The sequence below is a fragment of the Felis catus genome, chromosome A3, assembly GCF_018350175.1.
Source record: "Felis catus isolate Fca126 chromosome A3, F.catus_Fca126_mat1.0, whole genome shotgun sequence".
NCBI classification, from domain to species: Eukaryota; Metazoa; Chordata; class Mammalia; order Carnivora; family Felidae; genus Felis; species Felis catus.
This window is the reverse complement of record NC_058370.1, coordinates 280,186-292,494: the sequence shown is the minus strand read 5'-3', so window position 1 is coordinate 292,494 and position 12,309 is coordinate 280,186. Positions and strand designations below refer to the sequence as shown.

At 55.1% G+C, this 12,309-nt stretch overlaps 1 protein-coding gene across 1 annotated transcript; it reads right to left on the bottom strand.

Moving 5' to 3' along the window:
- Positions 1 to 4,128: 4,128 nt before the first annotated feature.
- LOC123384669 (proline-rich receptor-like protein kinase PERK2) lies at positions 4,129 to 12,103 on the bottom strand. Its single transcript, XM_045055060.1, has 3 exons — positions 11,704 to 12,103; positions 10,007 to 10,077; positions 4,129 to 4,445 (listed from the first exon to the last, which is right to left on the bottom strand). The coding sequence occupies exons 1-3, from the start codon at positions 12,101 to 12,103 to the stop codon at positions 4,203 to 4,205; spliced, it is 714 nt and encodes a 237-aa protein (XP_044910995.1). The 3' UTR covers positions 4,129 to 4,202.
- Positions 12,104 to 12,309: the final 206 nt, after the last annotated feature.

The following is a 12,309-nucleotide window of genomic DNA, read 5'->3' as shown; positions in this document are numbered from 1 at the left end:
CTACCTTACAGATTTTCTGTCTTTCATGATCTTTGAGCTATTTCATAGCTCTATAATCCCAGAAAATTGATAGTAGGGCAGACGGTTCTTTCTCGCCGAAGTGCAAATTAGTTCCGTCGGTGGAAAGCACCTGAGGGTTGCTCTCTGCGTGGCGACCAGTCGTCACGTACTTACAGATTCATTTCAGGGTTCTTGATCGCCTATGTTTATGTTTGTGGTTTGGATTTTCTTTGAACTGGGTCGTAACGTTTTACTGGTGTCTTCATCAATGAGCGTTGTGGGTTGAGTCAGGTCCTTAAAAAGACATGTTGAAGTCCTAACCCCAGCACCTGTGAATGTGACCTTATTTGGAAGTAGGTATTTGCAGATGTGATTAGTTAAGATGAGGTCGTAGGGACGGGAGTGAAATCCTTATCAGAAGAGGAAAATTTGCATACAGACACAGAGGGTACCGGCAGAGCGCTGGGTGGTGTGGGATGGAGGTGGAGACTGGGACACTGGAGACCAGCAGGATCTGGAAGGGGTGAGAGAGGAAGCCCAGCTAGACGTTGGGAGAGAGCGTGGCTCTGCCGACACCTTGGCTTTGGAGTTCTGCCTTCCAGAACTGTGAGAGAGTGAAGTTGTGCTGTTTTAAGTCACCCCATCTGTGGCAGGAAACGCATTCAGTGCTTTTATGCTCGCGGGGAGCCCCAAATAGAGGGGTCAGGCCTACGGGAAACGAGAGAGCCGGAGGAGGGGTGGGTCATGGAGACTTTTGTACCTTTTCCTAAAGGCAGTGGGAAGCTTTTGAGGAAAAAAATGCAAAAGACAGAAAACAAATCATTCCCGAAACGTTAAAGAATAAACTTTCAAAGGTAAAATCATGATCCTCACGTCAAAGATTTTATTTTCCTTTCATTAGTGCTAACTCCTGGGACTGAGAACAGGGTTCGAGGCTCTGCAGCCATAGTCACTTCTGCAGATGGTCCTGGCGGAGGTCAGCCCAGGGGCAGGCAGGGGTCATGTGGGAAACTGTTGGGTATCGAAGGTGGAGCGTTAGCACGTTTGTCTTGGATCGTCGACGCTTCGTCATTCAGTCCACAAATGGCAGTGGAAGCGGCTCTGGCAGTCCTGGCTCCAGACATGTGCGTGTATGTGCGCACATGTGTTTGTAGACGCGTCACAACACGGACAGATCACAAGGCGGATACACCCTGGGACCCATGCCCTGGAGGGCGCAGTGCAGATTCTCTGCAGTGTAGACGCATCAGGGGTGGCTATGCTCCACTATGCATCCCGCAAGGTGGATGTACAGGGTGTAGTGCAGGGAGGACCCTCTGCAGTGTAGACATGCTGGCTGCGGTATAGATGCCCTGCAGTGTAGATCCTGTGGTAGAGAGTGGACAGTGTGGGCCGTCTGTGCACGCCCTGTTCCAAGGCACCTGGCTTGGGCCTGTCCCCTGGGCACACAGGAGGCAGGGTGAGGATCGCTGCTGGGGCTGTGGGCCGAGAGTGGCTGGGCAGCCCATCAGATGGGGGCTGAAACTCAGCCCTAAACCCAGGTGGGGGTGCCCTAGGGGGGGTTGTGTCCTCTCTCACATCCTGTGGGGACCCCTGTCACTACCTGTCCTCATGGCCCCCCAGCCTGAGTTCTGTCTGTCCCAGTGGATTCCTGGGGGCTTCTGGGGGAGGGCATTGTCAGGCCACATTTCTCTCTGGGGTCATTGGTCTTGTCCACAGTCATGTTGGAAAGGGCCCCAACACTTGCTTCAGTAGCTTCTGGGGATTGTATTAACTTTAGGACCCCACCCCACTGCCAAGGCAGGTCAGGGTGAGCCGGGCACCTGGGTTTTATTTCTTTATTTGTAATTGAAGTATGACAAACACACTGATTGATTCAGATCCAGTGTGTGTCCCCGTGGACCCTCACAGAGAGCCCTGGAGCACACAGAATGTGGCCCCAGAGCAACACCCTGGGGCTTAACAGGGTCCTGGGGACCCACCTGGGTCCCCAGACTGTGTCTCCTCTCTCATCTGCCAGACGGTGGCAGAGTTCCCTCACATGTGCCCACAGGGACAGCTTCCAGGGGCTCCTAGGGGAGGGGCCCGTCTGTGGGGTGCTGGGAGTCAGCGGAAGCTCCCATTAGACCCTCAGAGGGGCCAGCATCCAAAAGGAAGCCTGCCAACACATAAAATCACATGGGGAGCCCCCCCATCCCGTCCCCAGGGTCAGAGCCTTTGGGGCTGGCTACAGGATTGGGAATTCAAAAATGTATATATAAATATTTTAATACATTTTATTTTTCCTTTTTGGAGGAGGGGGAATAGGTTATACATGCAGATGATTCAAAAAGAAAAAGGCACAAGAGAGGGTCACCCTAAGGAGGGAACCTCTCCTGCCTTCTCAGCCACAGAGAGGCATCTGTTCTGCCATCAGTCTCTCACGGGGCCTCCAGGGCAGCCCCGTCCACGTGGCTGTGTGTCTGTGAGAGTCCCCGTGTGGCCCACGGTGCTGACTAGCCATTGTTGATGGACATTCAGGCTGTTTTTCACTTTTCCGTCATGGACAGTGATGCAGTGATGCCCCTGAACGTGTGTCTTTCCTGATAGTGAGCTTGTCTCAGGGTAGATCCCTAGGAATACGGGGCAGTTTTAACTTTGGAAGGTCTGTTGTCTCGTTGCCCCCCACAGAGCCTGCCCCCGCCCCGCGGCAGTGGGTGAGGTGTCGTCCCCATTCTCCCAACACGTCTGTGCCAAGAAACCTTTGGATCTTTGCTAATCTAAGAGGGTCGACACGGTTTGAGATTGCTTTTCTCCTACCGGGAGCTAAGTTGAACAGCTTTCTATGTGTTTGAAAGTTTGTAACTTCTCCTTGTTCTATAAATTATTTATGTCCTTGACCCATTTTCTATTGGGTTGTTGGACTTTGTCTTACTGATTTGTACAGCCTTTTTAGGTGGTAAGGCTTTATCGTTAAACACCTGCAAGTATTTTTCTTCATTTGTTATTTGACTTTTATCTTTGTTTAAAGTAGTTTTGCCTTGTAGAAATGTTTTTACTATGTGAGGTGAAATTCTTTTTATAGTTTGTGCTTTGTGAGCTCATAATATTTTCCCTATACTTTCTTCTAGTACTTCTATTGTTATATTTAAATGTTTGCCTCTTTGGTCCATTTCGGATTTATTTTGGTATACAATCCAAATTAGAGATCTGTGTCAGTTAGGGTCCAGCTAGGAGACCCACGCTCCAGTTGGGAAACTGAGGAGAGCTGAAAAAGGGGACCAAGGTGTAGGCAGGAGGATTGCCCTGGGTAAGGTGGAGCCCACCCCTAGACCTGAGAGCACCTAGAGAAGGCTGCATTATAGGAGCTGAGCCCTGTGGGTGAGAATAAGTGCCTGGGCTCCAATCTCCTGCGAGGGTCCTCAGGCAGCAGCCAAGGGCAGGTGGCCAGCAGGTGCCCTGTGGCTCTGGGCAGGGGGACAGAGGAGGAGTGGGGGCTGGGCTGATGCCGGCACGTCCAGTACAAGGTGGTGAACCAGTTATAGAAGCAGTGCGGGACTTGGGAAGGGGCTCTTTGAGGAGCTCCCTGGGGGAGTTGGACAGAGCCCCTAGGCTGCGAGATGAGGTTGGGAGTTTGGAGGCTCTGGAGGCCAAGGAGAAAGACCTGTGTGGGGTGAGCTGACCATGAGCTGGTGGCCCTCAGGACAAAGCCACGATCTGCCTTTCCAGCCCTGGGCTGTCTCTGCTGAGCTCTTGGGACCTCTCTGGGGCAGTGGGGTGGGGGGGGCAGGGGGATGATGCTGGGCCGTGCATGGAGCAGGGTCTGTGGGGGTGGACAGTGTGAGGGAGGCCACTGGTGTGTGCAGTGTCCCCGGCCTCCTCTCAGAGGAGGACCCACAGGATGCCCTGCCCTGCAGGCTGCCAGCACTCTGGGAAGGGGGATCCAAGGTCTGATTGGCTCTGCTAATGGCAGTTGAATTTGGGGAATCCATAGGGGCCCAGGCAGGTGCAGTGTGAAATGGGCTGGCGGGGGCAGGGGGGCTGATCTGTTGCTTGTCTGACCCTGTAGCCCACCATCCTGGCTTGCTTGAATGGGGGGGTTTCCAGGACTCTCCGTTTTAAAATCAGGATGGCCTGGGAAAACGCTGGTCAGTTGGCCACACTGCTTATATGCCACACCCACCAGTGCACAAATGAGGTGTCCAGCCTGGTCCTGCAGGGTGCTACTGGGACTTGGGCCACCCGAGACCCCTGGTTCCCCTGTTCCTGGCAAAATCCTCGGTGCACCCCGAGTCTTGACCATCCTTCGATTTCCTTGGTGGCAGTGGCCCCACTGTGTGGGGGAAGAAAGCGAGGGTTGTCATGGCTCTGTTTACCTGGAGTGAGGTCGTTTCTCCTTGTCTGTGCAAGGCTGGACTCCTCTGCATTTTCATGGTAAATTTGTTTTCCAAGCCGTTGTTGAAATTCTGGGGGCAGAGAAAATGCATTTGCTCCATCACCTTTCCGGATGTGACAAGTCCTATAAAATCTATTAAAGCCTTTAATGAAATCCCTGCTCAGAGGTGCTCCGTGAATGAATGTGGAATCGGAATTTAAATTAAAATGTTGTTTTTGTAGTCTTCAAGGCTTTGCCTGGGAAGAAATTAAAGGGACAGTTCACCTTTTTGTGATCATTCCCAGGCTCAGTGGGTGATTTTGCTAGGTGGCCCTCTGACTGGGTGCTGGGGGCCTTCCTCTGACCCTTGGCACGGAGGCAGCAGCTGTCCCTACACCCAAGACCGTCCCTACCCCAGGCCCCACAGAGGACGCCATGTGGAGGGAAGGCAGGTGCAACTGTGGGCTGGGTAGCCACTCGGGACTGGAGATAAATGTATTTACCTACAAGCAAATGTTTTCTTGTTTTAAATTTTTAAAAAAATGTTTATTTATATGAGACAGAGAGAAAGAGAGAGAGAGAAAGAGAGAGAGACAGAATGTGAGCAGGGGAGGGGCAGAGAGAGAGGGAGACACAGAGTCGGAAGCAGGCTCTAGGCTCCGAGCTGTCAGCACAGGGCCCGACGCGGGGCTCGAACACACGAGCCGTGAGATCATGACCTGAGCTAAAATCGGATACTCAACCCACTGAGCCACCCAGGTGGCCCAAGCAAGTGCAGTTTTTGTGTTCAGAGCCCACACTCTGGGCGGACAGACATGCCTGGAAGAGGCGTTAGTGGCCTAGAAAGGAAAGGGAGAGCAGGTCTGGGGGTGTGTGGAAGGGCTGGGGCAGGGAATGGCACTTGGGAAGCCCTGCGAGGAGGCAGTAGGGGGTGTGGGGGTGTGTGGCTGGACTGGGGAGGAGATGCCCTCCTGGCAGGATTCCTCCCTTCCTCTTTGGGCATCTGAGTCCTGCTCCGTGGACTTCAAACACGCTCAGCAGTCTGTCACTAAGAAGCAAACCCAAGGCCTCTCTCCACCTCCTTCTCTTCACCGCCCTGGAGAGGCTGCTGCTCTGAGTCTTTTTCTAGCTCCTCCTCGTCTCTCCACCCTCCATGAGGCACCACTGCCTCGCGGAAGAGACAGGTACAAACACAAAGAGCTTGCTCAGCTGCTTTATGTGGGGTGTGCATAGATACAGCCATGTGAAATCACACTTAGGATACCAAAAAGGTGCTTATCTTTCCTATTTTTCAGGTTGGTAACATCATCCCATTCCTTCTGTGAGGAGAAGGGGTTCTAAAAAATGCACAACGTGGGGCGCCTGGGTGGCTCCGTCGGTTGAGCGACCGACTTCGGCTCAGGTCATGATCTCACGGTTTGTGGGTTTGTGAGTTCGAGCCCCACGTCGGGCTCTGTGCTGACAGCTCAGAGCCCGGAGCCTGCTTCAGATTCTGTGTCTCCCTCTCTCTCTGCCCCTCCCCCTCTCGTGCTCTGTCTCTCTCTGTCTCAGAAATAAACATTAAAAAAAATTAAAAAATACACAACACATGTTTAAAGTATGTAGCAGCAAAGTACTGCGAAGCGACACTGCTACATGGAGGGGTGCTGGCTCCTAGAGCGAGGCCCAGGATCCCCTGTCGTGGGCGAGGGAACCGTGGGAGCAGGTGAGGGCAGCAAGCTGTGCAGATACAGGGGTTCAGGTGACAAGGGTCATAACCGAAGGAAAGAGAGGAGCCCCAGCTGGATGTCGACATTTGTAACATACGCAATGAGCAAGGGTTACTCCCGGAAACATGGAAATGTTTACAAATCAATAAGAAAATCACAACCAACAGAAACAAAGGGCAACAGGCGGTGTGCAGGAGTGGGGCTGGATAAATGGTTTTGAGGACCCTGAGTGCTGCCTCCCTCTCTCCCCAGACAAAGAAGTGGCCTTGTAGGTCCTGAGCTGCCCATGAGAAGCAGGACACCAGGATACTCACAACCCTGTCCTGGGGCAGGGGGCGGGGGCGGGGCAGCAGACAGCGAATTTCCTGAGGGTAAAGGGTGTGATGCATGGCTGTCTTGCATGGAGAATGTTCCAGGCCCAGAGGTTCTGCGGGAGCAAGACCCGGGAGAAGCCTCACCTGCCCTCGTGACAATCCTGAATTTCTGGGTCATTGGCTACCAAATTGGGAACATGAGTGTGTGGTATGTATGTCCTGCCTGTCCACGAGGCTGTCTCTACAGCCCAAAATTGTATGGAAGGACACCCAATCTCACTAGTCACCAAGAAAACGTAAGAGGTTAGCAATACCCAAAACTCAGGTACCGTAAGGGCAGGCGAACAGATGCGAAGCGGTGAACTTCATGCTGTGGCGAGAGAGCGACCAGCGCGAGCCCTGGAGAAACTTATCCGAGGCATCGGGTCACCCACAGCAACCTGTGGTCATCAAGGCACCCTGGGTCATCTGGGGCACCCGGCAGCAAAGAGACAGGGGCATTGGAAATGTGCTTCTCATGACAAAATAGCGGGCCTGCAGACCCCTCAGCAGGAAAATACATAGGTGCTGTTTCTCTGCTCATCACAGCGTTGCACAGGGGTTAGAATCAGCAGGGCCAGCTCTGATACGCATCAGAAATAGCGCTGAGCCCTGAGAGGAAGCTGCAAAGGGTTTTGTTGTTTGCGATCACGTTGATGCAATCTGCACAGAATACAAGCGCGTTGCTCTTGGGTGTGTTTGCAAATGGTAAGACTCTGAAAATGTGCAGAGATGACACAAACCAATTTCAGAGATGCTCTCTAGGGAGGGTGGTGAAGGCCCGAGTATTTCTCATCGTCCCTGTTTTTGAACACTTTCATGCTTAAAAACCAAGCCAAACCAAACAGATTATGGGAGATGAGATGAAAAGACAGCACGCCGAAGGGGGTTTACCCCCAGGTGGTGGAGGAAGGAGCAGGCGGAGTTGGGTCTGGACAGAGGGAGGACTTTGAGGGCCCCGGGCAGAATTTTGTAGCAGGAAGAGCTGAAGAGAAGAGGAAGAGTCCAGGGCAAAGGGATCTGGGGAAGGTTGGGTGGGCCAAGGGTGAGGCAGGTGCTCAGTTCCTGGCCTCAAGGCAGGCTGATGCCAAGCAGGTCCCACAGAGTCAGAATGACACTTGTGGGGACCCGGGGAGCGGGTAGGGCTGTGCACCGGCATCACACCGCAGCATCTGGGCAGTGGAGGCAACGTGTGGCTCAGGGAGGGGCCGGTTTCTCTCCGTCCAGGCTTCAGGGGCCAGGTATGGGGTCGGGATAGAGCTGAGCTCGTGGGTATGGAAGAGAGAGGGCTGCAGGTTGAAAGAACGGGCCTCTTGCGCTGAGGCTGAGAGCGCACTTAATTACGCATCATACAGAGAACGCTTCATGCAGTAAACAGAGCATTAAAGGCCGCCTCAATCACGGAGCTGTTTCCTGTGGCTCAACAAGTTTGTAATAAACACAGTTAAACTTTTATTTATGGCACAGCTGCTAATCGCATCATAAACGTTTTTCATCAAGCAATTGCTGTTTACTCGTTTGCCAATCAGCCCATTATCCAGCCACCTTTCTCGTGCTCCTGATACTTCCCAAACCCTGCTGTTTGCCATGCCTGCCCCTGCAGCCGTCCTCCAGCACCCTCCCCTGCCCCCCGGGCTCCAAGTTGTGCCCACCCACTCCTGGCGGGGTCACCCCTCCTCTCCAGCCGGCCTCAGGGGGCCCTGCTCTGTCCTGCTCCCCTGTTCTAGAAGAGGCTGTGTGCCCCATGACCCGTCCCGCCTGCAGACGGCACTGCTGACCTGTCCTGCCTTCTCCTCCTTTCCTGGCTCCTGCACCTTGCAGCCCCCCAGGGCAGACCTCGCCTTTCTCTCTCCTCACCTTTGTCACAGCCCCTCAGCTTGTTGGGACGTCTCTGGGCATCTCTCTACAAGACTGGGAGTTACATAAAACCGAAACTTGGGAGCCTGAGGTCCATTCCTGTCCTTAAGCAGGCCATGTCCCTAACACTCAGCTCCTGTTGGTGGTGTCGGTAACCCAGCATAGCTTCATCTCCCAGGAGGTGCCTCATAGAGTGTTGAGGTTCCTCTCACATGTGTTCATACCTTCGTGCATTCATTCACTGAACCTTGACCGCTTCTTGTGTTTGGGTGGGTGACTCCCACGGAGTCTCAGAAGTCCTTATCCCCTCCTTCCCATGTCTCCTCTGCAGGCTGGCCCCAGAGTGAGCCCATATTGGGCTGAAGCAAAGTGGAGCCCGAGCTGGTGGATCCTTTGGGTGGAAGAGACCTCCTGCCCAGCACTTGGACCCCGTGACACCTGCCCCACCAGGCAGCAGACCTGGAGCCTTGGTTTCTGACCTTTGTGAGAGTGACAGATTAATCTTCTGGGTAGCATTTCTGGAGTCCTCCTCTCCAAGCGTCTCAGTACAGAGAAACTGGCTGAGCACTTCTTGTAGTCAGAGCCTCCCAAAATATTCTTCTGAGGGCTTCCCCTCCCTGCTGGCAGTCCAGCCACGTCACATGGCCCAGCTCGGAAGGAGGACATATTTGTAACTGGAGCCTCTTGGGAGGAAAGGGAGAGAGACTACCCCATTCCACCAGCCCCTTCCTTTCTTAGATCAAACATTATTAGAACCCCTCTGATGGGTTTGAGTGTCCAGACGAAAGCCTGCTGGCAGAAAAGGATACCAGGGCCCCTCCCCACAGGGGCTCACTCCAAGGGGGAGGGGAAAGTCCAGATTCCACACGAGAACCTGGACACTGTGGGCAGAGCATGTGGGATAATGCGGGGAGCCCCGGGCTCATCAGAGTCAGGCTCCCTTCCCTCCCCACCCCAGCAGCCTGCAGGGAGCTGCAGCAGAGGCCACAGTGTTACCCAACTAGGGTCCTGGACCCAGTGACAGTAGAAACGAGTCTGGACCCCAAATTTAAAGGCACAGGCAAAGTTTTACTAGGGCAACAGTTGCAGCTGCAGGGAGATGAAGTTGACAGAATGGCTCCCCAAGCTAGCCAAGGCAGGAGGGCACGGGGGTGGGGGGCCTCAGGAAAGTGGGGTGCAGGCACAGTGGACAGAACACACTTCTTCATACATGGTGGGTTTCATTTGCGTGCTAAATCTCTACCTCTGGGCAGGAGGGGAAAAGTCGGGGAAGATCAGATTTGGTGACCATCCTGTCTCAGATCATTTTGAACCAGTCAGGGCTTGCTCCTTGGTGCATGCTCTGCTCTGCAAGAAAAATGATGACAGCCAGCAGGCAGGGCCCCGGGTGCCCCGGGGCTCCTTCCCAAGCCACCCCCTCCTCCAGTGTGAGCCAGGCTGCAGGGGCTGTGCAGGACACCTGGTCCACAGCGACACCTTGTGGCCATGACTGGCACAACACAGCCCGCTCAGTAGTAGGACTGAGTCTCTACCGGGGGCAGGGCGGGAACGGGTCCCTCTTTGGCCTGGGTAAGTCCTCAGTGGTTTCAACTGAGTATACATGTTAGTGGAAGAGGCTTAAGAAGGAAATCACAGATTTTGTGCTTGGAGGGTCTGGATGCATTTAGCACACCAACCAGAGAAACAAAAACCTTGTATCTTGAGCCGGTAAAGGGCCATTTATACCCACTCACCTTCCCGAGTGTTTCACAGCCCCTTCTCTTGGGATCCAGGGGAGTATCCGGCCCAGGCCTGCTCTTCAGATCTGGTCAGGTGGGAGAACAGATCTATCACAGCCACGTCAATATGCGACAGGTGGGCCCCAGGACCCCTTGTGCTCAGGCCTGGGCCTGATATGCAGGGACTGATATTTGTCAAGTATATCACCAGACCAGCAGGTTGGGCTATAGGCAGCCCAGGGGCCTGGCAGGGAGCCTTGGACCCACTTGTGGGATCTGTGCGTGTCAGGGAGACTCTGGGCCCTGTCCTGTCTTGGGGTTGGACACTCCTTGGCTCTAAGTCTGGCCCCTCCTTCCCGCGCCCACCAGCCCAACTTCAAACCTGGCAGGGGACTCAGGCTAGGCCTGTGGTCAGGAGACAAAGAGCTGCCCTGGCTGAGGCCCTGGGCAGCTGAGGGGCTTCAGCACGGGCTGGGGGATGGGCTGGTGACTTCTTGAACAGCATCCTCTCCTTCCTTCATACCCCCCCCACCCCCAGACTCTGTTTTCAATCAGTTCAATTAGTACAACTTGAAAGCAATTAGAGAGAATTAACAGCCAGGCCGCTGTATGTACTCCTGGCCCCCACCTCCCGGGCTCCCCTAGAGAACCTGCACCAGCCTGACAGCGCCCCACCTTCTCTAGAAGGTCTGTGGTGGGGAGGGGGGGCAGCCCAGGGGAGACACCCAGAGACACAGGCTCTGAGACTAGAATGAAGCGGGGAAGTAGGGTGACAAGGAAGGGAAACCCGATGGGGTCGCTCTCAGAGAAGACAGAGAACGCTGGTTAGAAGCTCGACCCCTGAGCCAGGGTGCTGGGTGCAAATCAAAGCCCTGACCAGAGCCAGCCCCTCCCCTTTGCACCTCCCTCCCCTCCCCCACCTCTCTCCACCTCTTCCTCCTCCGTCCTCCTTCCTCCCCTCCCTTCCTCCCCCTCACTGACCTCCTTGACCTCTCTTGTGGGGTGGTGGGGGTGGGGGAGGAGGACGAAATCCTTGTCCTCAGGGTGTTGAGGGCATTGGGTGTTTGTGGCTTTTCTGCTCACACAGCTGCTGCCACTTTTGTGGCCTCAGAGGAGGAAAGGAGTGTGCACCAGTTTTCTGGGGAGGAGGAACGTGCCAGCTCTGCCTCCACTCTCTGTCTTCCAGGGGCCCCCAGCCCGGTACCCCTCGCACCCCTTGGCCAGGTAGGGAGTTATGTCTCAGAAGGAAGCCTCTGTCTGCGGCTCTGGCCTCTGCACTCCGAATACCAGGGTGAGCGAGTGCCCAGCCCTGTGCCCCCGCAGGTGGCAAGCGCATTCTGAGTTAGCTCCTGAGCTGCATGGAGGAGGTGGCTCTTCTGTGCTGCAGAACCCTGGTTGGAGGCCTGGGCCCCTCTTCCAGAAGGATGGATGGAGGGGGAGCGGGGCAGGTGCAGGCCTGACTTTGCAGACAGAACCCTTTGTATGGGGACCCACCTACCCCTCCCCAAGCCTTCCGGCCCTGCCCCTCCCCACTCCCCCAGCCTCTCAAAGAAGGCCTGTTCTCTGAGCCTCCTCTGGGAGACCCCTCCCACCAGCCCAGCCTCCCAGAGATGTGTGTGGGCCTCAGCAGTGCCCTTCCTTCCTTTACCCATCCACACTGATCTGAAACTCTGAGCAGGCCCTGAGCCGAGTGCTGGGTAAGGCAGACCTACGCTGTCTCTCAGCCTCTCCCAGAGGAGTTGGGTGCTGGGCAGATGATGATACAATTACTGTGCAATTCCATCTGATAAGGCTGCTGGGAGGAGGGCCAGAGGCCAGGAGAGCTCCAAGGACACCCGGACCCAGACTGGAAGCTTCCCAGGGAGGGCTTAGCCTGAGGATCTGGGGAGGGAGGTGGGTGTGGCAAATCCTGGGAGGTGGGAGGGGGCAAACCCCAATGTGGCTGAGCTCAGGTGAGCGAGGCCTGAGGCCTGAGGGGGTCTGGCTGGCAGGTGGAGGCCCAAAGGGGCGGGGCACAGGATTGGGCGGTGGGTCAGGTAGGTGCAGGGAGCTGCCAGGTGTGGTGGTGATGGCTGCACTCCAAATACCAGGGTGAGTGAGTGCAGGCCCCATCTGTTCTCCAGCCTGGGAAAGGGCATGCCTGACTCGGGACTGTCGTACTCTCACGTGTCATAGGGCCAGACTAGGCAGGCCCACACAGCTCCCTGCAGATAGCCGAACTGGTCTGGGGAGGGCTCTGGGGGGGGTTTGCCCCTTGATGGGAGGAGATCCTTCCAGGAGGAAGGGATCCAGCCTGCCTCTGCTCGTTAGACCGACAC